Below are 25140 nucleotides of genomic sequence, written 5' to 3'. Positions count from 1 at the left end.
GTCACTCTTCTCCTCTCTCCACGCAGACATCTCTCTCTGTCACTCGTCTCCTCTCTCCATGCAGACATCCCCCTCTCTCACTCTTCTCCTCTGGCTATGCAGACATCTCTCTCTGTCACTCTTCTCCTCTCTCCATGCAGACATCCCCCTCTCTCACTCTTCTCCTCTCTCTATGCAGACATCTCCCTCTGTCACTCTTCTCCTCTCTCCATGCAGACATCTCTCTCTGTCACTCGTCTCCTCTCTCTATGCAGACATCTCCCTTTGTCACTCTTCTCCTCTCTCTATGCAGACATCTCCCTCTGTCACTCTTCTCCTCTCTCCATGCAGACATCCCCCTCTCTCACTCTTCTCCTCTCTCTATGCAGACATCTCCCTCTGTCACTCTTCTCCTCTCTCTATGCAGACATCTCCCTCTGTCACTCTTCTCCTCTCTCCATGCAGACATCTCTCTCTGTCACTCGTCTCCTCTCTCCATGCAGACATCCGCCTCTCTCAGACTCCTGTCACTCTTCTCCTCTCTCTATGCAGACATCTCCCTCTGTCACTCTTCTCCTCTCTCCATGCAGACATCCCCCTCTCTCACTCTTCTCCTCTCTCTATGCAGACATCTCCCTCTGTCACTCTTCTCCTCTCTCCATGCAGACATCCCCCTCTCTCACTCTTCTCCTCTGGCTACGCAGACATCTCCCTCTGTTGCAGGGTGCAGGGGGTGAGAGTCAGTGTGGCCACACTGTGAGCGATAGCCATGGCTGTCCCTGATCCTTTTGAACTCCTTAGTCCACTGGCAACATCCCCTCCACTGGTCCTCTCTGCCTCCGCCTCTACCTCCACCTCCACCTCCGCCCCTGTCCCTGCCCCTAGCCTCTTCCTGCAGGCCCGGCGCATGGCCGAGCGGAAGCTGTCTGTCACCAAGCAATAGACCACTGGGTCCAGGCAGCTGTTGAGGCTGCTGAGGGTCACAGTGGCATGGTACGCCAACACCTGCTGTGCTCTGTCACCCCCCATCCGGAAATACACCAACGCCTGGCGCACGTGGAAGGGCATGAAGCAGATGGAGAAGACAACCAAGACAGCCACCAGGAGCCTGACTGCTCTGGCCCTCCGGCCCTGGCTCTGAGGCATCAGCCTGGGGTCGGTCAGGGCGCATGCCACCCTGAGTGTGAATGTCACTATGACCACCAGGGGGAGCAGGAACTCCAGGAAGGACAGAGCAAAGAGGGCGGTGAGTCGGCAGCATGACGTGGCCTTGATCTCCAGCTCCGTGGTCTGGAAGGAGTAGGTGACCACCACGGCGAGTAGCCAGATCCCCACACTGACTCCCTTAGCGACCCCAGGGCTCCTCCAGCGGCGCCCGGCCCCGGCCCACACCACGGCTATATAGCGGTCCACGCAGATACTGGTGAGGAAGAGGATGCTGCAGTACATGTTGACGAAGTAGCTGAACGTGTGAACGTAGGAGCAGGCCAGACACCCTCCACCGCTGTGGTAGAGGGCAATACGGGCAGGGAGCGAGAGCGCCACCAACAGGTCAGCCACCGCCAGGTTGATGGTATAGACCACAGGGGCAGAGGAAATCTGGGAGGGCAGGCAGAAGATGTAGAGGGCCAGGCTGTTAAGGACCACACCCACCACGAACATCAGGGTGTTGACCACCATCAGTGTCACCCACAGGCCGTAGAACTCCTGGTACAGGCCCTCGTCCAGGTGGGCTAGTTTCTTCAGGTAGGGCGCCCCCCACTGGGGGTTGGAAGTACTGTTTATGTCTTCAGGTGTTGCATTGACCACCAAGGACATGAGAATCTCCATTGCTGCGAGGCAGTGATGGACTGCTTCTGAAAAACAGTAATACAGTATTGTCATCATGTGACAGTATAATACGAACAACATTGAGTTTCTCAGTGAGTACAAGTAATATGCTCTTTAGAACTGTAATCACTAGAACAGAAACATGCCCTTAGACCACAACAATTTGACTGTACCCTCCATGGTATGCTCAACAGGGATATTTCTGCACAGTTAAATATCTGCTTTCATAGTGAAAATAAGGTCCTGGGAGGAAATGACCAGAGCTATTTCCTCCCTTAGATACACACTGGAAGAATGTGAGAGCATCACACGTTTCTTTATCTTGGCCATACATGAACGGGCTGTGTAGACTTTGTAAATCTGGGCAGGAACAGGGGATTAGGCCTAGCGAGTCAGCATACATGGTGGTGATGCAGAGTGAGGGTACTGTGTGTCCCTCATCACACACTGTAGATAAACACACTAAATTAACTCATGTAGCGTCTGAATGAAAAGCGGTCAACCCTAGTCCCATGTTATACAGTATGTAATAATACTGGGGTTTTTGTAAGTATTTTTTTTTATGAGAGATTGTGTGCAGTTAATACATTTTTTTAGGATAGAGAATCTCTTCAGTACCCTGATCAGACATCCTGGGCCATAGCTAGTTCTGATCTCTTCAGTACCCTGATCAGACGTCCTGGGCCATAGCAAGTTCTGACCTCTTCAGTACCCTGATCAGACGTTCTGGGCCATAGCTAGTTCTGACCTCTTCAGTACCCTGATTATACGTCCTGGGCCATAGCTAGTTCTGACCTCTTCAGTACCTTGATGAGATGTCCTGGGCCATAGCTAGTTCTGACCTCTTCAGTACCCTGATCAGACGTTCTGGGCCATAGCTAGTTCTGACCTCTTCAATACCCTGATCAGACGTCCCGTGGTGTTCATGTTAGCTGATACTGTATTTGAGACACTGCTGTGCTGTGTGAAAACGGTGAGGTGTGATGTGGCGAGGTGTGACGTGTGACGTGTAACTGCATTAACAAACATATCACTATGTTCTACAACATGATACTTATTTTAGTTACATGAATATACCAATATATCAGACACTTGAGTCAGTGCAAGTGCTCCGTAGTTTCCATTGGCTTTAACACAAATCCTAATAGTCTGCTCTCACACTCCCACGTATATTATTAGTAACACTTCATTGAGATATTCTGTCCTAATGCCTACATTCGTTTTCCATAAACCTGGAAGCACGATACACTTAAACCTTTCATAAGTACACTCTTATATAAGAGTTAGGACGGAACTTCCAGATAAAGTGGACGGAACTTCCAGATAGAACTTCCAGATAGAGCTTCCAGATAGAACTTCCAGATAGAACTTCCAGATAGAGCTTCCAGATAGAACTTCCAGATAGAGCTTCCAGATAGAACTTCCAGATAGAACTTCCAGATAGAACTTCCAGATAGAACTTCCAGATAGAGCTTCCAGATAGAACTTCCAGACAGAACTTCCAGATAGAACTTCCAGATAGAACTTCCAGATAGCTGTCAGTGACGAATACGGAGCTCAGAGAGAGCGTCGTACTTTAATGGCAGTTCACAAAATGTATTCAATCCTTACCTAAAACCTTGTGTCGCACAAACCATCGCCCAAAAGAACAACTTGTTCTTAACAACTTAACCACTTGTTAAGACGCAGTGCACCTCTGTGTGGCCTGGGGAGTAAGAGTTCAGTACGATAATGAATGAACTAGTATTCAGTGGACTAAGCCTTTCTAAAAATGTAAAGTACAGGTAGCCAATCTGTTGTGAGAGAGTTATCTCATTATGCTAGTCTGTCTCTCTCTCTCTCTCTCTCTCTCTTGCTAAGGCATAATTTGTTCAGAGCATTCTCCATTCTGAGAATATTTATTTACATTCAGATGCACCTATATCACTACATCTCCACAATGTATTCATGAGTCACATTCAAAGTGTATCAAAATAACATCATCAACTTCAGCCAACAGAAAACTCCTCCAAACTTACCTGTTTCAAGGATAGAATCACGTGATAACCTGTCAAGAGTGGGTGGATGTTGATCTTCGCTATAGCCAGTTAATTTAGCCAATCAGAGTCCGGAGACCCGTGTAGCCTCTGTCGCCTTGGACACTTTCTAAAGTATGTCCTGGGTGCTGAGAGGTCTTATTATAGGAGATATCTAATGTATCTTCTCACTCCATTGTTGAGCTGAGAGGGAGTCTTTCACACCACAGCACACCATGTCAAAATTATTTAGGATAGAAAATCATTTTATGTCCATTCCCTGTAACATACCATGTCCTTTAGAGGCTTAGATTATCCTTGAGTTTGAGATTGTCCTGTCTCAATGTCTCTCTCTCTCTCTCTCTCTCTCTCTCTCTCTCTCTCTCTCTCTCTCTCTCTCTCTCTCTCTCTCTCTCTCTCTCTCTCTCTCTCTCTCTCTCTCAGAATCAATCAATCTCTGAAAGTCTCTCTACATCCTTTAAATCGTTCAAGGTGCATCTTCATATCTCCCAGTATGTTTCTCAAAAGATTTCACTAGGCAGTCTCTCAGTGTCCAGTCTCTCAGACTCTCAGTCAGTGTATTCCTGCCTTGGGCCTCTCTCCCTTTCCACTCTACTCCATCACTGCAGTGAAGTCCCCTGGCAGTACTAATCCCATTTCCCCCTGGGTTAGGACACTAAAGGAGGAAGAACCTTCCCAAGTTTCCTTCAGCTGTGACGCCACGGCCCCAAGGATTAGGGGCTCTGCTGCTCCTGGACAAAAGTGTTTGTGTAATTAAAACGATTGAATACAGTAAATGAAGCAGACATTAGTATAGGCCATGAAATAAATACATGGATAAGTGGATATTAGTGCCTGGAACTAAAGGTAACAACAAAGATATTTTGAGCATTTCAAATGGGCCTCAAGAGATGCCATCATGGTGTGTGAAGAGGAAGGTACTTCATGAAAAATTGCAAGTGGAAAAGCATTGTTTAGCTCACAGTGGCTAGCTGTCTTTGCTGGGGTTTCTGACTCAACGAGGGCCTGTCTATGTCATGACAGGAGTCTAAGCACATAATCTTGCTCAACAGTTCACATACCAAGCCTAGACACAAGGATAGCAAGTGTTAGCAAACGAGAACATATAGAGGGTGGTGGATTGCATGGCTGTATAGGGGAAGATACTATGAGAGTAGTCGTTTGTTCGCTATAAAAATGCTAAATAATATTAAATGGGATTGAGCTGATATTGTGAGACTGTCTGGAGTGATGACGGTTTCACAAAAGTGCTGATGTAGACAGGATGGAGTGATGATGTAGACTGGATGGAGTGATGATGTAGACAGGATGGAGTGATGATGTAGACAGGATGGAGTGATGATGTAGACAGGATGGAGTGATGATGTAGACAGGATGGAGTGCTGATATAGACTGGATGGAGTGCTGATGTAGACAGGATGGAGTGCTGATGTAGACTGGATGGTGTGATGATGTAGACAGGATGGAGTGCTGATGTAGACAGGATGGAGTGATGTAGACTGGATGGAGTGATGATGTAGACAGGATGGAGTGATGATGTAGACAGGATGGAGTGCTGATATAGACTGGATGGAGTGCTGATGTAGACAGGATGGAGTGATGTAGACTGGATGGAGTGATGATGTAGATAGGATGGAGTGATGATGTAGACAGGATGGAGTGATGATGTAGACAGGATGGAGTGATGATGTAGACAGGATGGAGTGCTGATATAGACTGGATGGAGTGCTGATGTAGACAGGATGGAGTGATGATGTAGACTGGATGGTGTGATGATGTAGACAGGATGGAGTGATGATGTAGACAGGGTGGAGTGATGATGTAGACAGGATGGAGTGATGATGTAGACTGAGGAGAGTGTAGATATAGACTGGATGGAGTGCTGCTGTAGACAGGATGGAGTGATGATGTAGACAGGATGGAGTGATGATGCAGACTGATGTGTAAATGTAGACTGGATGGAGTGAGGATGTAGACTGGATGGAGTGATGATGTAGACAGGATGGAGTGATGATGTAGACAGGATGGAGTGATGATGTGGACAGGATGGAGTGCTGCTGTAGACAGGATGGAGTGATGATGTAGACAGGATGAAGTGATGATGTAGACTGATGTGTAAATGTAGACAGGATGGAGTGCTGATGTAGACAGGATGGAGTGATGATGTAGACTGAGGAGAGTGTAGATATAGACTGGATGGAGTGCTGCTGTAGACAGGATGGAGTGATGATGCAGACTGATGTGTAAATGTAGACTGGATGGAGTGCTGATGTAGACAGGATGGAGTGATGATGTAGACTGAGGAGAGTGTAGATATAGACTGGATGGAGTGCTGCTGTAGACAGGATGGAGTGCCGATGTAGACTGAGGAGAGTGTAGATGTAGACTGGATGGAGTTTAGATGTTTCCAGTCTATAGCCTACTTTCCTCTTATAACACAGAAATAGATAGAAGGTTTCCGTTAGGATACTGAAGTTGTTACCATTAAGGCGAGCACTAGTCTTGGTCTGGTTCCAAAAAATATATTGCTCTTAATTTGCTCCGCTTGTTCTGTAAACGGTTCTGTTTTCTAATTTATCAAGTGGACTAAGGGAATGGTATTATTTTAGTATTTTGGCAGAATGCCTTGGTGCTCCAGAGTGACGAGTACAGATTTCAACCTCACTGTACATTAACCAACCAGGCAGATGGATATACAGCACACTGATGGCATCCAGGTTAAGTACAGCGGACATGGTGTATAGTGCAGTACATGGCTGGTTTAAACCTGGGACTTGACCAATCATCACACCTCTACACTGACAGATTCAGTTCAATTACATCAAAATGGCCCTGGTCATTCAGTTTAACAAATACCTCTCTGAAGAGTTGAGGTGAAATCCCAGTTGTTGATGAATCATTATACTGTCAGTACTCGTTGATTTCTGAATAGAATAAGATGTAAGCTTTCTTGTATCTCGTTTTGGAAAATACACCAACATACAGGTAGGTCTCTCTGAGGACCAACATAAAGTGTCTAGATATTTTCCTTTACTGAACTACTCCACTGGGTGTATGTCACAAATGTTGCTGCTGTGATGGCACACTGTGGTATTTCACCCAGTAGATATGGGAGTTTATCAAAATTGGATTTGTTTTCAAATTATTTGTGGGTCTGTGTAATCGGGGGAAATATGTGTCTCTAATTTGGTCATATAGTTGATAGGAGTTTAGGAAGTGCAGCTCAGTTTCCAACTCATTTTGTGGGCAGTGTGCACATAGCCAGTCTGCCTACGGCGGCCTTTCTCAATAGCAGGGCTATGCTCACTGAGTGTACATAGTCAAAGCTTTCCTTAATTTTGGGTCAGTCACAGTGGTCAGGTATTCTGCAACTGTGTACTCTCTGTTTAGGGCCAAATAGCATTCCAGTTTTCTCAGTTTGTTAGTAAATTCTTTCTAATGTGTCAAGTAATTATCTTTTTGTTTTCTCATGATTTGGTTGGGTCTAATTGTGTTGCTGTCCTGGGGCTCTGTGGGGTGTGTTTGAGCCCCAGGACCAGCTTGCTTAGGGGACTCTTCTCCAAGTTCATCTCTCTGTAGGTGATGGCTTTGTTATGGAAGGTTTGGGAATCACTTCCTGTGCATTATTTGGTGTTTTACATTGTACACTGAGGATATTTTTTTTCAGAATTCTGTATGCATAGTTTCAATTTGGTGTTTGTCCCATTTGATTAATTATTGATTTGTGAGTGGACCCCAGACCTCACAACCATAAAAAGGCAATGCGTTCTATAATTGATTAAAATATTTTTGGGGATGTTGAATGATATTCCTTTTTATGGTGTATAAGGCCCTTCTTGCCTTGTCTCTCAGATTGTTCACAGCTTTGTGGAAGTTACCTGTGGTGTTCATGTTTAGGACGAGGTATGTACAGTTGTTTGTGTGGTCTAGGGCAACGGTGTCTAGATGGAATTTGTATTTGTAGTCCTGGCAACTGGACCTTTCTTGGAAAACAATTATTTTTGTATTACTGAGATTTACTGTCAGGGCCTAGGTTTGACAGAATCTGTGCAGAAGAGCTAGATGCTGCTGTAGGCCCTCCTTGGTTGGGGACAGAAGTACCAGATCATCAGCAACCCCTTCAATTTCTCTCTCTGTCCCCCCCCCCACTCTCATCAGCTTATATGTTATTTCCACAACGGTCCATCATGGGGCCAGTGTTTTTAAAACAGGAGATTAGCATGTTCCACCACACTGACTTGACACGGGGGCACATGAAGTTTGTTTGAGGCTGGCTCCAGGGTGGTCTATTGTCCTGCTCTGTTTATGTCTTCATAAACCTCCCTCTCACACTGCACTGGCACCTGGCCTCCGAGTGCTGCCGACCCTGCATTCATGGACTCACTCTCTCCCCGTGCCTTCATTTCTACCTAATAGTGGATTTTTATGAGGTGATTGTTAGTTTTGCGAGACAATTAGTTGAATTAATAACAGTAGAATCAAGGAAGTACCCTTTTAAGGGCAAAATTCTGACAGAATGTTTTATTTTAATTTTGTGTGAAAATGCAACTCGTAAAAAAGAAATGACCAGCATGGTAGAAACACCACCTGGTGCTGAGCACTCAGGAAGTAGACCACCATCTAAGCCAGTCTATACGTCAAGATGAATAAAGATAAAAATAAATACCATCTATTTCAAATAAACAGAGGTCTATATAGTGTAGACAATGTGTGCACCATTGTCTCATTAAAAGCTATTGTAACAACACCTCTAGCAGTATTACTGTACTTTGAGAGCTTTGCGATGGACCGGCACTATCCTGTCAGGGTCCATGGGCTAAAAACAAGCCTAAACACTTGTCACAGTGACAAAGCACAGAACGGCAGGCATATTTCAGCTCTCTTTACCCAAAGTGTCTTGGAAACCGGGTATATTAGGATGTACATAGCAGATCCTGAAGTAAGCCTTAACGTGCCCTTTCAGGCGGCTGTAGTCTGGACTACAGCACCTTTGTACCTTCCAGTGTCGTACCGAAAGTGTCAAAAGAAAACAGCACCAAAATAAAATATTGACAGAGTCACATTCCTTTATTTAAGTGTTGTGCTTTTCAGATGTATATTCAATGGGCATTGTGAGCATATAGACAGAATGCCCCAGCTGGAATCGGAGCCATGACCATGTCATTGAAAACCCCGTGCTCTAGCAGATGGGTCACACAGGAGCCTACATGTCCCCACGCTCTTTCTCTTCACGTAGAGGACTGACCTCAGAGAGGCTGTACAGAGACTTAACATGGTCCTGGTGTTGGTCTTCATTGACAGGCACATTACAGACCTCTTCCAGGGTGATCCTGGGAGTCACCGACGCCTTCAGCCTCTACACCAAGAGAGAGTAATACATTCATATATCTGCCCATCGACACATCCATCCATCCATTCATCCATTCATCTATCCATATAATGGATTAATATGCATTTACATACAAACCTTACCGCTAAGCAAGTGCCTTTCCTTCCAAGAAGCTCATGCATGGCTCCAAGAGGGATCCAGCCAACGGACAGAAAGATGATGATCCATGCAACACCTTCAGCCCATGCTGGGTAGAGATATGTCTTCTCGTAAAGAAGTGGTTTGTGCTGGACCATGGCAGTGACCAATATGGCCTGCAGGTAGAAATTGGTTGGGAAAAGAGTTTACCTTCTCAGGTAAAAAAAAATCATAGCCTTACAGCTGCAGTAGGGTTGAACAGGCTTCCTGTGTAGATTAAGACACCACGGATTTGGTTTTTCATCCCTGGATTGAGGTACGTTTTCCTAGCCATATTTGGCGCCGGACCCACGGTGTCTTAATCTAGACAGCCTGTTCGACCCTGGTGCAGCTGTTAGCAAGGATCTTCTGGCTAGGTGAAAAATAGCTAAGGTTGAATACATACGTTTTTTGTTAAACAAATATCTTAATCCCAAAGAAAAGTCCACTATAAAAGGTAAGAGACGTACCTGTGCAAAATACATAACTGGGAAACACATTTAAACTCGCAATACAATGCAGCGTGATTTGTATGTATTTATTTAGAGGGTAGATCAGCTTTAATATTGCAGATATATTATGCAATCTATCAATGTAATTGTCTGCATCATTTCTAATCGGCAGGTAGCCTAGTGGTTAGAGCATTGAACTAGTAGCTGAAAGGTTGTTAGATCAAATCCCTAAACTGACAAGGTAAAAATCTGTTGTTCTGGCCCTGAACAAGGCAGTTTGTTCTTAATTAACTTCTTCGATATAGGGGGCGCTCTTTTAATTTTTGGATGAAAAACATTCCCGTTTTAAACAAGATATTTTGTCACGAAAAGAAGCTCGACTATGCATATAATTGACAGCTTTGGAAAGAAAACACTCTGATGTTTCCAAAACTGCAAAGATATTGTCTATAAGTGCCACAGAACTGATGTTACAGAAAAAACCCAGATAAAAAATACAATCAGGAAGTGCCGCATTTTTTGAAACCGCCTCATGGCAATGACTCCTTATATGGCTGTGGAGGAGCTAGGAGTCAGCTTACCTTTTCCACGTTTCCCCCAAGGTGTCTGCAGCATTGTGACGTATTTGTAGGCATATCATTGGAAAATTGACCCTAAGAGACTACATTTACCAGGTGGTCGCTTGGTGTCCTCCGTTGCAATTATTGCGTAATCTCCAGCTGCAGTACTTTTCTGTTTGCTACGGAGGAGAAACCCAACTGCCATGAAGGATTTATCATCGAATAGATATGTGAAAAACACCTTGAGGATGATTCTAAACAACGTTTGCCATGTTTCTATCGATATTATGGAGTTAATTTGGAAAAAAGTTTGGCGTAGTAGTGAATGAATTTTCGTTTTTTTTTTTTAGCCAAAAGTGATGAAAAACGGAGCGATTTCTCCTACACAAATAATCTTTTTGAAAAAAATGAACATTTGCTATCCAACTGGGAGTCTCCTGAGTGAAAGCATCTGAAGTTCTTCAAAGGTAAATTATTTAATTTGGTTGCTTTTCTTATTTTTGTGAAAATGTTGCCTGCTGCCAGCACAGCCTAGCATAGCATTATGCCATACTAAACTTACACAAATGCTTGTCTAGCGTTGGCTGTAACGCATATTTTGAAAATCTGAGATGACAGTGTTGTTAACAAAAGGCTAAGCTTGTGTTTGAATATATTTATTTAATTTCATTTGCGATTTTCATGAATAGGAAACGTTGCATTATGGTAATGCGCTTGAGGCTATGATTACATTCCCGGATACGGGATTGCTCGTCGCTGGAGGTTAACTGACTTGTCTAGTAAAATAAATATATACTCCAATATAAACATTTTTTGTAAATATACACTAGCGGTCAATAGTTTTGGAGCTTTTTCTTTTCTCTATTCTAGAATAATAGTGAAGACATCAAAACTATGAACTAACATATGGAATCATGTAGTAACCAAAAAAGTGTTAAATCAAAATGATATTTTATATTTGAGATTCTTCAAGGTAGCCACACTTTGCCTTGATGACAGCTTTGCACACTCTTGGCATTCTCTCAACCAGCTGCTCTGGATAATCAACAAGCTCTCACAGTCTCAGAAAAGAGAGCGTTTATCCATGTTTTCCATATGTCAAACTTCAAAGTTAAGGGTTAAGTTTAGGCACTCATTCTGAATGGTTAAGGTAAGTGTTAAGGTTTGAGATAGAGTTAAAACAAAATAACATTAAACCAGTGTCCACAAATGAGATCGAACACATAACCTTCTGGTCCAGAGTCATGGGATTACGACCACCTGCCACCCCCTTCCACAACCCAAGCCTACTTGATGGTATTAGCGCTCACTGTTGTCCCTAATGTTCGGTTTTCATGGCATTTCCCGACGTCTTCAGGACATGGACAGATGTCAGATTTCAACATCAAACTTGAACGACCTCACTGGGATAAGGGCCATGTCACCCACTGCACTGGGTTAGTGCATGAATGAGGATCTTCAAATAGACTCACCACGATCAACAGTGGAGAGACCACCAACCAGCAGGCCTTAAAGAAGATGTTTGGAGGCTTTCCCAGAATCCTTTTCACCATGATGGAGAGCCGCCATACTCCTACAAATCAGCAGGAAGTGTAAAGCATTTAAGCAATGATCAGAATGATATCTGCAAAGGTCATTACTTGTTGTATATGAAATCAATCTTTGAAAAGAAAGGTCACATGACGTCTCCATTGGGGACATGTTCAGAAAATACTTCACAAATCTTCTTTGGAAGCAAGAGGCCTTGTTTTGGAGAGAAAAATAAATTAATAATGTCATACATACTTCAGGTCATTATTATTCAGGGTCAGATGAAGCAAACATATACATTCATTGTGGAAAAGAGCACCATATAAGCTCTCATTGGGGCACTTACCAAATATCCAGCTTAGAGCAACGACTTCAAATAAGGAAGTGAACATCAGTGTTATGCCAACAGAATAGTCTAACAGCTGGAAGATGTAGACTCCGCCCTGTAAAGACCAAGACCCAAGGGCACATAGGTTATTTGTTTGAAAAGGATAATGGCACCAAGGTTACACCTCTTGAAACCAGACACACACACGCATGCACACACATACACACATACACACACACTTAAAACAGAAATACAAACACACTCACACACCTGAGTAATGCAGGGAAGGCCAAACAGGAAGGTCAAGAAGCAGAGTAATAGGGTCACCAGCTCTTTATAGTTCAGCATGAGGAGAAGCTTTGGGCCAAAGCTGTCCATAACGAAAGTCCCCATGACCTCCACAAGGGCAAACTATGAAGACAAAACACACATTCAACGATACAGACAAAACACAGTAAACTATACAGACAAAACACACAAACTATACAGACAAAATACACAAACTATACAGACAAAACACACATTAAAAAATACAAAGACAAAACACACAAACTATATAGACAAAACACAAACTATACAGACAAAACACACAAAAAAATATAAAGTCAAAACACAAAAACTATACAGACAAAACACAAACTATACAGACAAAACAAACATTAAACGGTACAGACAAAACACACAAACTATACAGATAAAACACAGAAATTATACAGACAAAACACACATTCTATAAACACAAAGCACATATTAAACTATACAGACAAAACACACAAACTATACAGACATAACACTCAAACTATACAGACATAACACACATTCTATAAAGACAAAACACACATTAAACTATACAGACAAAACACAAACTATACAGAAAAAAACACTCAAACTATACAGACAAAACACACATTAAACTATACAGACAAAACACACAAACTATACAGACAAAACACAATCTATAAAGACAAAACACACATTAAACTATACAGACAAAACATACATTAAACTATAAAGACAAGACAAACAGTAAACTATACTGTGTGTGTGTGTGTGTGTGTGTGTGTGTGTGTGTGTGTGTGTGTGTGTGTGTGTGTGTGTGTGTGTGTGTGTGTGTGTGTGTGTGTGTGTGTGTGTGTGTGTGTGTGTGTGTGTGTGTGTGTACGTGTGTAAGTGTACGTGTGTGGGTGTGTGTGCTCAGTGTGTTTCTGTGCTACTAAACCTGACTATCCAGGCCGAGACACATCAGCATAAGGAAGAAGAGGAAGGCCCAGAGCTGAGAGACAGGCATGGTGCTGAAGATCTCTGGGTAAACCACAAATGCCAAACCAGGTCCTGGATAAACACACACACACACACACACACACACACACACACACACACACACACACACACACACACACACACACACACACACACACACACACACACACACACACACACACACACACACACACACACACACACACACACACACACACACACACATTCACACACTCACACATTCACACATTCACACACACACACACACACACAAAAATAAAATGGACGACCTACGAGGAAGATTAAACTACCAACGGGACATTAAAAACTGTAACATCTTATGCTTCACGGAGTTGTGGCTGAGCGACGACAATATCAACATACAGCTGGCTAGTTATACGCTGCATCGGCAGGATAGAACAGCGCCTTCTGACAAGGGGTGGCGGACAATGTATTTTTTAAAATAATAGCTGGTCTAAAGTCTTGAGGTTTTGTTCGCCTGAGGTAGAGTATCTCATGATAAGCTGTAGACCACACAATTTACTTAGAGTTTGCAATTTGTATATTTCGTAGCTGTCTACATACCACACATACCGATGCTGGCACTAAGACCCCACTCAATGAGCTGTATTCTGCCATAAGCAAACAGGAAACGCTCATCCAGAGGCGGCGCTCCTAGTGGCCAGGGACTTTAATGCAGGGAAACTTAAATCTGTTTTACAAATCTCTATCAGCATGTTAAATGTGCAAAACTATAGACTAGCTTTACTCCACACACAGAGACATGTGCAAATCTCCCCCCACCCTCCATTTTACTATTCTGACGATAATTCTATCCTCCTGATTCCTGCTGACAAGCACAAATAAAGCAGGACGCACCAGTGACTCGGTCAATAAAAAAGTGGTCAGATGAAGCAGATGCTAAGCTACAGGACTGTTTTGCTAGCACAGACTGGAATATGTCTGGGTTTCTTCCTATGGCATTGAGGAGTACACCACATCAGTCATTGGCTTCATCAATAAGTGCATCGACGACGTCGTCCCCACAGTGACCGTACGTACGTACCCCAACCAGAAGCCATGGATTACAGGCAACATCCGCATCGAGCTAAACGCTAGAGCTGCCACTTTCAAGGAGCGGGACTCTCTGGAAGATTAAAAGAAATCCCCCTATGCCCTCTGATGAACCATCAAACAGGCAAAGTGTCAATACAGGACTAAGATCGAATCATACTATACCTGCTCTGACGCTCGTCGGATATGGCAGGGCCTGCAAACCATTACACACTATAAAGGGAAGCACCGCCAAGAGCTGGCCAGTGACACAAGCCTACCAGATGAGCTAAACTACGTCTATGCTCACTTCGAGGCAAATAACACTAAAACATGCATGAGAGCACCAGCTGTTCTGGACGACTGTGTGATCACTCTCTCCGCAGCCGATGTGAGTAAGACCTTTCAACAGGTCAACATTCACAAGGCCGGAGGGCAAGATGGATTACCAGGACGTGTACTCCGAGCATGCGCTGACCCACTGGCAAATGCCTTCACTGACATTTCCAATAATACCAACATGTTTTAAGCAGACCCTGTGCTGTGCCCAAGAACACTAAGGTAACCTACCTAAATGACTACTGACCCGTAGCACTCACGTCTGTAGCCATGAAGTACTTTGAAAGCGTGGTCATGGATCACATCAACACCATTACCCCAGAAACCCTACACCCACTCCAATTTGATTACCGCCCTAACAGATCCACAGATCCACACTGCCCTTTCCCACCAGGACAAAAGGAACACCTACGTGAGAATGCTATTAATTGACTACAGCTCAGCTTTCAACACCATAGTGCCCTCAAAACTCATCAATAAGCTAAGGATCTTGGGACTATACACCTCCCTCTGCAACTGGATCCTGGACTTCCTGACGGGCCGCCCCCAGGTGGTAAGGGTAAGTAACAACACATCCGCCATGCTGATCCTCAACACAGGGGCGCCTCAGGGGTGTGTGTTCAGCCCCCTCCTGTACTCCCTGTTTACTCATGACTGCACGGCCAGGCACGACTCCAACACGATCATTAAAGTTCACAGATTACACAACAGTGGTAGGCCTGATCACCGACAATGACAAGACAGCCTATAGGGAGGAGGTCAGAGACCTGGCTGTGTGGTGCCAGGACAACAACCTCTCCCTCAACATGATGAAGACAAAGGAGATGATTGTGGACTACGGGAAAAGGAGGCCTGAGCATGCCCCCATTTTCATCGACGGGGCTGCAGTGGAGCAGGTTGAGAGCTTCAAGTTCCTTGCTGTCCACATCACCAACCACATAACATGATCTAAGCACACCAAGACAGTCATAAAGAGGGCATGATAAAACCTATTCCCCCTCAGGAGACTGAAAAGATTTGGCATGGGTCGTCAGATCCTCAAAAGGTTCTACAGCTGCACCTTTGAGAGCATCCTGACGGGTTGCATCACTGTCTAGTATGGCAACTGCTCGGCCTCCGACCTCAAGGCACTGTGGAGGGTAGTGTGTACGGCCCAGTACATCACTGGGGCCAAGCCTCCTGCCATCCAGGGCCTCTATACCAGGCGGTGTTAGAGGAAGGCCCTAAAAAGATTCCAGCCACCCTAGTCATAAACTGTCCTCTCTGATACCTCACAGCAAGCGGTACCGGAGCACCAACTCTAGGTCCAAGAGGCTTCTAAACAGCTTCTACCCCCAAGCCAGTAGACTCCTGAACATCTAATCAAATGGCTACCCAGACTATTTGCACTGCCTCCCCCTCACACTATTTTACATCGCTGCTACTCTCTGTTATCCTGTTACTCCTACCCCCTACTTTTTCTAACATTCTGTTAAAAATCGCGTAACATTTCAGCGCCCTGCTGCTCATGCCAGGAATATAGTATATGCATATGATTAGTATGTGTGGATAGAAAACACTCAGACGTTTATAAAACTGGTTAAATCACGGCTGTGACTATAACAGAATGTGTGTTTCATCGAAAAGTGCAGGAAAATCTGGTCACTGAAAATGGAAATATATATCCATCCGCCACTTCAACCCATTGATAAAGGCGAACCACATTAAATGGGGCTGAGGTTGCAATACCTACAGCTTCCACACGATGTCAACAGTGCTGTAATTTGCCTAGGCTTTGTTTCTTGGTCAAACGAAGAAGAGACAAGCCATTTGTTCAGGTCTCCGACCGGATATTTTGGTTGAGATTTACCCGGACATTATTTCCAGACAGACAGCTAAAGAATATACATCGCCTCGTGATCAATTTGATCGCTTATTAACGTGTACTAATACCTAAAGTTGCATTACAAAAGTATTTCGAAGTGTTTTGTGAAAGTTTATCGTCGACTTTTTTAATAAAAAAAAAATGACGTTACGTTATAAGACGCTATTTTTTTCAGTTTATCACACAGTCTTCATAGATCGATATCTAGGCTATATATGGACCGATTTAATCGAAAAAAAGACCCAATAGTGATTATGGGACATCTAGGAGTGCCAACAAAGAAGATGGTCAAAGGTAATGAATGTTTTATATTTTATTTGTGCGGTTTGTGTAGCGACGACTATGCTAATTATTTTGTTTACGTCCCCTGCGGGTCTTTTGAGGTGTTACATGCTATCAGATAATAGCTTCTCATGCTTTCGCCGAAAAGCATTTTAAAAATCTGACTTGTTGCCTGGATTCACAACAAGTGTAGCTTTAATTCAATACCCTGCATGTGTATTTTAATGAACGTTTGAGTTTTAACTAGTACTATTAACATTTAGCGTATCACATTTGAATTTCCAGATGTCTAGATGGGACGCCTGCGTGTCAGGTAGGAGCAAGAGGTTATCATCTATGCATAGTCACTTCAATAACTCTACCTACATGTACACTACCGTTCAAAAGTTTGGGGTCACTTAGAAATGACCTTGTTTTTGAAAGAAAAGCACAGTGAAGAGGCAACTCCAGGTTGCTGGTCTTCTAGACAGAGTTGCAAAGAAAAAGCCATATCTCAGACTAGCCAATAAAAAGAAAACATTAAGATGGTCAAAAGAACACAGACACTGGACAGAGGAACTCTGCCTAGAAGTCCAGCATCCCGGATTTGCCTCTTCGTTGTTGACATTGAGACTGGTGTTTTGCGGGTACTATTTAATGAAGCTGCCAGTTGAGGACTTGTGAGGTGTCTGTTTCTCCAACTAGACACTCTAATGTACTTGTCCTATTCCATTTCTTGGCAATTTCTTGCATGTAATAGCCTTCATTTCTCAGATCAAGAATAGACTGATGAGTTTCAGAAGAAAGGTCTTTGTTTCTGGCCATTTTGAGCCTGTAATCGAACCCACAAATGCTAGTGCTCCAGATACTCAACTAGTCTAAAGAAGTCCAATTTTATTGCTTCTTTAATCAGCACGAAACATTTAACATAATTGCAAAAGGGTTTTCTAATGATCAATTAGCCTTTTAAAATGATAAACTTGGATTAGCTATCACAACGTGCCATTGGAACACAGGAGTGATGATTGCTGATAATGGGCCTCTGTACACCTATGTATATATTCCATTAAAAATCAGCCGTTTCTAGTACTCCTTGTATATCGTCTTGTTTATGTTATTTTATCGTGTAATTATTTAATTTGTATCTATTTGTTAATTTTCTTCCTTTTTAACTGCATTGTTAGGAAAGGACTCGTAAGTAAGCATTTCCCCGTAAAGTCTACACTTGTTGTATTTGGCGCATGTGACAATTAAAATGTGATTTGATTTGACTGTTTATTAGATGTACTTTAGAACCTGTTCATTCCTATTATTATTATCATTTGCCTTCTGCTGCCACCTGTAGGGCCAAACCTATAAAAGCTACAAACACCAAAACAACTTTGATACGTCCAGGCTGAACGTCTGCAGTTTGCTTTTAAAAAAAGAATTTATTTTCCAATTGTTTTATTATGAATAGAACTGTTATGTGTTTGTTCCGTTCAACTGTTCCGACCAGCAAAATAAAGTTCTGTCAAAGATTTTCAGCTGGCATGAAGACACTGGAAGAAGTTTCTGATGGACAGAGGGATGGCTCTGATGTACAACAGCAAAAACATTCTCAGAGAGCAAATGAAAGTTTTAACCGGTTCTCACGCTTTTAAGATAACAGTTCTGTTTCCAGAACAGTATAGATCAGCTGTGTTCCCGCTTCTGATTCTGGTCATTGAAAAATGTTGTTATTTTCTGGTTTTCTGTTCTGTTCCCTGAACTGGTTGCAACGCCTGGATACTACTAAATACTTTTCACCCTACAACCATATTTTCATCAATTCCAATGAATTTCAATGGCCTTAGACTTGAATGGGAAAGATTCCAGTCGTAATTAGTCTTCCTACCGTTGAAGCTCGAAACGCCATTCAAACTTTAAAATGTGCAGACCGGCCTGGAATAGGTTTCTTGTATACAGCTTTTTATACAATTTATACTTTTTGTCCAAAGCTGTTGAACCGTCAAAGCTACCAACACCAAAACAACTTTAAAACGTGCTGGCTGACACTGGTGCCTGAAAAACACATGTAATACCACATACTTTTGCACACTCCAAACATATTTGCATAAATCCCAATGCATTTCAATGGCCATAAACTGGAATGGGGAAAACCCTATTACTACCATTACTACTGCTGTCTCTACCACTACTGTTACTATTTCAAAACCAGAAATACTTCAAGACTACCAACCACCCCATATTTAATTCAAGACTAGCAGGCACACCACATTTACTTCAGACTAACAAGCAGACTAGCAAGCACATCACATTTACTTCAGACTAACAAGCAGACTAGCAAGCACACCACATTTACTTCAGACTAACAAGCAGACTAGCAGGCACACCACATTTACTTCAGACTAACAAGCAGACTAGCAGGCACACCACATTTACTTCAGACTAACAAGCAGACTAGCAGGCACACCACATTTACTTCAGACTAACAAGCAGACTAGCAAGCACACCACATTTACTTCAGACTAACAAGCAGACTAGCAAGCACACCACATTTACTTCAGACTAACAAGCAGACTAGCAAGCACACCACATTTACTTCAGACTAACAAGCAGACTAGCAAGCACACCACATTTACTTCAGACTAACAAGCAGACTAGCAAGCACACCACATTTACTTCAGACTAACAAGCAGACTAGCAAGCACATCACATTTACTTCGGACGAGCAAGCAGACTAGCAAGCACATCACATTTACTTCAGACGAGCAAGCAGACTAGCAAGCACATCACATTTACTTCAGACGAGCAAGCAGACTAGCAAGCACTCCACATTTACTTCAGACTAACAAGCACACCACATTTACTGCAGACTAGCAAGCACATCACATTTACTTCAGACTAGTAAGCAGACTAGCAACACACCACATTTACTTCAGACTAGCAAGCAGACTAGCAACACACCACATTTACTTCAGACTAGCAAGCAGACTAGCAACACACCACATTTACTTCAGACTAGCAAGCAGACTAGCAACACCCCACATTTACTTCAGACTAGCAAGCAGACTAGCAACACACCACATTTACTTCAGACTAGCAAGCAGACTAGCAACACACCACATTTACTTCAGACTAGCAAGCAGACTAGCAACACACCACATTTACTTCAGACTAGCAAGCAGACTAGCAACACACCACATTTCTAGATACTATTTATTTTGGATTACATCAAGGAATACTTTGTGATAATTCAGTATAATTTGTTGTTCATTTAAAGTGGGACAGGTTCTCTTTAGCAACTACATTCAGTTTTCACAATCTGTACATAACCCCGGTTTAGCTCTGGTCAAGGGTGTCATGGGAAGATTGCTGATGCTGAGCATTCTTCAACAAAACAAGCAAAAGGACAATATAGGAATAAGGGGGAATCATACTACACAGGCTCCGACTCCCACCACATGTGGCAGGGGCTACAGTCCATTACGGATTACAAAGGAAGACCCAGCCATGTTCTTGCCAACGATGCCTCTCTACCAGATGAAGTCAATGCATTTTATGCACGCTTCGACAATAACAACACTGTGCCGGGTGTGAGGGCCCTCACCAACCCAGAGGACTGGGTGATCTCTGTCTCTGAGGCCGACGTGAGTAAGGTCTTTACTCAGGTAAACACTCGCAAGGCCGTGGGGGCAGATGGTATTCCAGTATACCAGGCATATTCACTGTCATTTTCAACCTCTCCTTGTCCCAGTCTGTAATCCTCACGTCTTTAACTGACCACCATTATTCCTGTTCCTAAGAACTCTAACACCGTACCCAAACCAGACACGCGCGTGCGCCATCGTGGCCAAATTGATTTTGTCCCCCCACACCAAACATGATCACGACACGCAGGTTGAAATATCAAAACAAACTCTGAACCAATTATATTAATTTGGGGATAGGTCGAAAAGCATTAAACATTTACGGCAATTTAGCTAGCTTGCTTGCTGTTGCTAGATAATTTGTCCTGTGATATAAACGTTGACTTGTTATTTTACCTGAAATGCACAAGGTCCTCTAATCTGACAATTAATCACACACATAAAATGGTCAACCGAATCGTTTCTAGTCGTCTCTCCTCCTTCCAGGCTTTTTCTTCTCTGGACTTTATATGGTGATTAGCATCTAACTTTCATAGTATTACCACGACGACCGATGAACTCAGTTCGTCTTTCAATCACCAATGTGGGTATAACCAATGAGAAATGGCATGTGGGTATCTGCTTCTATAAACCAATGAGGAGATGGGAGAGACAGGACTTGCATAGCGTTCAGCATCACAAATAGAACTGACTTCTATTTTTGCGATTGGCAACGCAGTTGGTCGTTGGCGTGCACAAGTAGTGTGGGTGCAACATTTGAATAACAAGTATGTGTACATTTATTTTGTAACTCTTGGGCACGCAACACAAGCGGTGTGGTCAGCATGTAAGGCTTCATTCCACAATGACTACCGCCCTGTAGCAGTCACATCTGTAATCATGAAGTGCTTTGAAAGGACACACCCTAGACCCACATCCTAGACCCACTCCAATTTGCATACCACCCCAACAGATACATAGACGATGCAAACTCAATTGCACTCCACACTGCCCTCACCCACCTAGATAAGAGGAATACCTATGTGAGAATACTGTTCATTGATTACAGCGTTCAACACTATTGTCCCCTCCAAGCTCGTCACCAAGTTTAGGGCCCTGGGACTAAACACCCCCCTCTTCAACTGGATCCTAGATTTCCTGACAGGCCGACCCCAGGTGTGTGAGGGTAGGCAACATCACCTCAGCCCCCACCTGTAATCCCTGTTCACCCACGACTGCGTGGCCATGCACGACTCCAACACCATCATCAAGTTTGCTGACGACACGCTGGTGGTAGGCCTGATCACCAACAATGAGACAGCCTACAAGGTGGAGATCAGTGACCTGGCAGTGTGGTGCCAGGATAACAACCTCTCCTTCAACCTCAGTAAGACCAAGGAGCTGATCATGGACTACCAGACATGGGGGGGGGGCACGCCCCCATCCACATAGACGAGGCTGCAGTGGAGCGGGTCGAGAGCCCTAGAGATTTACTAAGGATTTAACATGGTCCACACACAGGTGGACAGTCGTAAAAAGGGTGCGACAGCACCTCTTACCCCTCAGGAGGTTGAAAAGGGTGCGACAGCACCTCTTACCCCTCAGGAGGTTGAAAAGGGTGCGACAGCACCTCTTACCCCTCAGGAGGTTGAAAAGGGTGCGACAGCACCTCTTACCCCTCAGGAGGTTGAAAAGGGTGCGATAGCACCTCTTACCCCTCAGGACGTTGAAAAGGTTTGGCATGGGCTCTCAAATCCTCAAACATTTCTACAGCTGCACCATTGAGAGCACCTTGACTGGCTGAATCACTGCTTGGTATGGCATCCTCACCGCTCTCGATCGCATGGCGCTACAGAGGGTGGTGCAGACCGCCACAGCTCCCTGCCATCCAGGTTTGTATATCAAGCGGTGTGAAAGGAAGGTCCGTAAAATGAGCCATAACACTGCTAAATAAATATCTAACAAAAGAACTACACAGACTATCTGAGTTGACCCTCTGGTTTTATTTTCATGCTTGCACTGTCTCTATGCACACTCACAGGACACTCACACACACTGACTCTCCAACACACACACACACACACACACACACACACACACACACACACACACACACACACACACACACACACACACACACACACACACACACACACACACACACACACACACACACACACACACACACACACTCCTGAACAGTACCTCCAACAGTCAGTAACGCCCTGGACCAGAGCTAAGTCCTCCTGAACAGTACCTCCAACAGTCAGTAACGCCCTGGACCAGAGCTAAGTCTTCCTGAACAGTACCTCCAACAGTCAGTAACGCCCTGGACCAGAGCTAAGTCTTCCTGAACAGTACCTCCAACAGCCAGTAACGCCCTGGACCATAGCTAAGTCTTCCTGAACAGTACCTCCAACAGTCAGTAACGCCCTGGACCAGAGCTAAGTCCTCCTGAACAGTACCTCCAACAGTCAGTAACGCCCTGGACCAGAGCTAAGTCCTCCTGAACAGTACCTCCAACAGTCAGTAACGCCCTGGACCAGAGCTAAGTCTTCCTGAACAGTACCTCCAACAGCCAGTAACACCCTGGACCAGAGCTAAGTCCTCCTGAACAGTACCTCCAACAGTCAGTAACGCCCTGGACTAGAGCTAAGTCCTCCTGAACAGTACCTCCAACAGTAAGTAACGCCCTGAACCAGAGCTAAGTCCTCCTGAACAGTACCTCCAACAGCCAGTAACGCCCTGAACCAGAGCTAATTCCTCTTGAACAGTACCTCCAACAGCCAGTAACGCCCTGGACCAGAGCTACGTCCTCCTGAACATTACCTCCAACAGTCAGTAACGCCCTGGACCAGAGCTAAGTCCTCCTGAACAGTACCTCCAACAGTCAGTAACACCCTGGACCAGAGCTAAGTCCTCCTGAACAGTACCTTCAACAGCCAGTAACGCCCTGGACCAGAGCTAAGTCTTCCTGAACAGTACATCCAACAGCCAGTAACGCCCTGGACCAGAGCTAAGTCCTCCTGAACAGTACCTCCAACAGTCAGTAACGCCCTGGACCAGAGCTAAGTCCTCCTGAACAGTACCTCCAACAGTAAGTAACGCCCTGAACCAGAGCTAAGTCCTCCTGAACAGTACCTCCAACAGCCAGTAACGCCCTGAACCAGAGCTAATTCCTCTTGAACAGTACCTCCAACAGCCAGTAACGCCCTGGACCAGAGCTACGTCCTCCTGAACATTACCTCCAACAGTCAGTAACACCCTGGACCAGAGCTAAGTCCTCCTGAACAGTACCTCCAACAGTCAGTAACACCCTGGACCAGAGCTAAGTCCTCCTGAACAGTACCTTCAACAGCCAGTAACGCCCTGGACCAGAGCTAAGTCTTCCTGAACAGTACCTCCAACAGCCAGTAACGCCCTGGACCAGAGCTAAGTCCTCCTGAACAGTACCTTCAACAGCCAGTAACGCCCTGGACCAGAGCTACGTCCTCCTGAACATTACCTCCAACAGTCAGTAACACCCTGGACCAGAGCTAAGTCCTCCTGAACAGTACAACAACCTTTAAGTCTTTACTGAAGACTCATCTCTTCAGTGGGTCATATGATTGAGTGTAGTCTGGCCCAGGAGTGGGAAGGTGAACGGAAAGGCTCTGGAGCAACGAACCGCCATTGCTGTCTCTGCCTGGCCGGTTCCCCTCTTTCCACTGGGATTCTCTGCCTCTAACCCTGTTACGGGGGCTGAGTCACTGGCTTGCTGGGGCTCTCTCGTGCCGTCCCTGGGGGGAACCTGGGTGGGTTGATTCACTGTTGTGGTCAGCCTGTCAGTCCCCCCCCTTGGGTTGTACCGTGTCGGAGATCTTTGTGGGCTATACTCGGCCTTGTCTCAGGATGGTAAGTTGGTGGTTGAAGATTTCCTCTAGTGGTGTGGGGGCTGTGCTTTGGCAAAGTGGGTGGGGTTATATCCTTCCTGTTTGGCCCTGTCCGGGGGTGTCCTCGGATGGGGCCACAGTGTCTCCTGACCCCTCCTGTCTCAGCCTCCAGTATTTATGCTGCAGTAGTTTATGTGTCGGTAGGCTAGGGTCAGTTTGTTTATCTGGAGTACTTCTCCTGTCCTATTCAGGTGTCCTGTGTGAATCTAAGTGTGCGTTCTCTAATTCTCTCCTTCTCTCTTTCTTTCTCTCTCTCGGAGGACCTGAGCCCTAGGACCATGCCCCAGGACTACCTGACATGATGACTCCTTGCTGTCCCCAGTCCACCTGGCCATGCTGCTGCTCCAGTTTCAACTGGCCTGGGCCCTAGGACCATGTCCCAGGACTACCTGACATGAGGACTCCTTGCTGTCCCCAGTCCACCTGGCCATGCTCCTGCTCCAGTTTCAACTGTTCTGCCTTACTATTATTCAACCATGCTGGTCATTTATGAACATTTGAACATCTTGGCCACGTTCTGTTATAATCTCCACCCGGCACAGCCAGAAGAGGACTGGCCACCCCACATATGCTCTCTCTAATTCTCTCTTTCTTTCTCT

At 44.6% G+C, this 25140-nt stretch overlaps 2 protein-coding genes across 2 annotated transcripts in view; both read right to left on the bottom strand.

The window, feature by feature from the left end:
- Positions 1-675: 675 nt before the first annotated feature.
- On the bottom strand, positions 676-1809 carry LOC124012271 (G-protein coupled receptor 20). Its single transcript, XM_046325738.1, has one exon. The coding sequence runs from the start codon at positions 1807-1809 to the stop codon at positions 676-678; it is 1134 nt and encodes a 377-aa protein (XP_046181694.1).
- Positions 1810-8886: 7077 nt separating this feature from the next.
- Positions 8887-25140, bottom strand: part of LOC124012063 (sodium- and chloride-dependent GABA transporter 1-like) — a 19693-nt gene continuing 3439 nt past the window's right edge. The window contains exons 8-13 of the mRNA XM_046325439.1: positions 13441-13553; positions 12492-12632; positions 12240-12336; positions 11836-11936; positions 9318-9488; positions 8887-9201 (exon numbers count right to left, since the gene is read on the bottom strand). Of these exons, the coding sequence (XP_046181395.1) occupies positions 9049-9201; positions 9318-9488; positions 11836-11936; positions 12240-12336; positions 12492-12632; positions 13441-13553 (776 nt within the window). The 3' untranslated portion in view covers positions 8887-9048. The remainder of the gene's footprint in view (positions 9202-9317; positions 9489-11835; positions 11937-12239; positions 12337-12491; positions 12633-13440; positions 13554-25140) is intronic.

The sequence above is a fragment of the Oncorhynchus gorbuscha genome, linkage group LG24 (genome assembly GCF_021184085.1).
Source record: "Oncorhynchus gorbuscha isolate QuinsamMale2020 ecotype Even-year linkage group LG24, OgorEven_v1.0, whole genome shotgun sequence".
Taxonomy (NCBI): domain Eukaryota; kingdom Metazoa; phylum Chordata; class Actinopteri; order Salmoniformes; family Salmonidae; genus Oncorhynchus; species Oncorhynchus gorbuscha.
This window is presented reverse-complemented; position numbering and strand designations above follow the sequence as displayed.

Coding starts and splice junctions, on each gene's coding strand:
- LOC124012271 (XM_046325738.1), bottom strand. CDS start 1,809: ATGGAGATTCTCATGTCCTTGGTGGTCAATGCAACACCTGAAGACATA.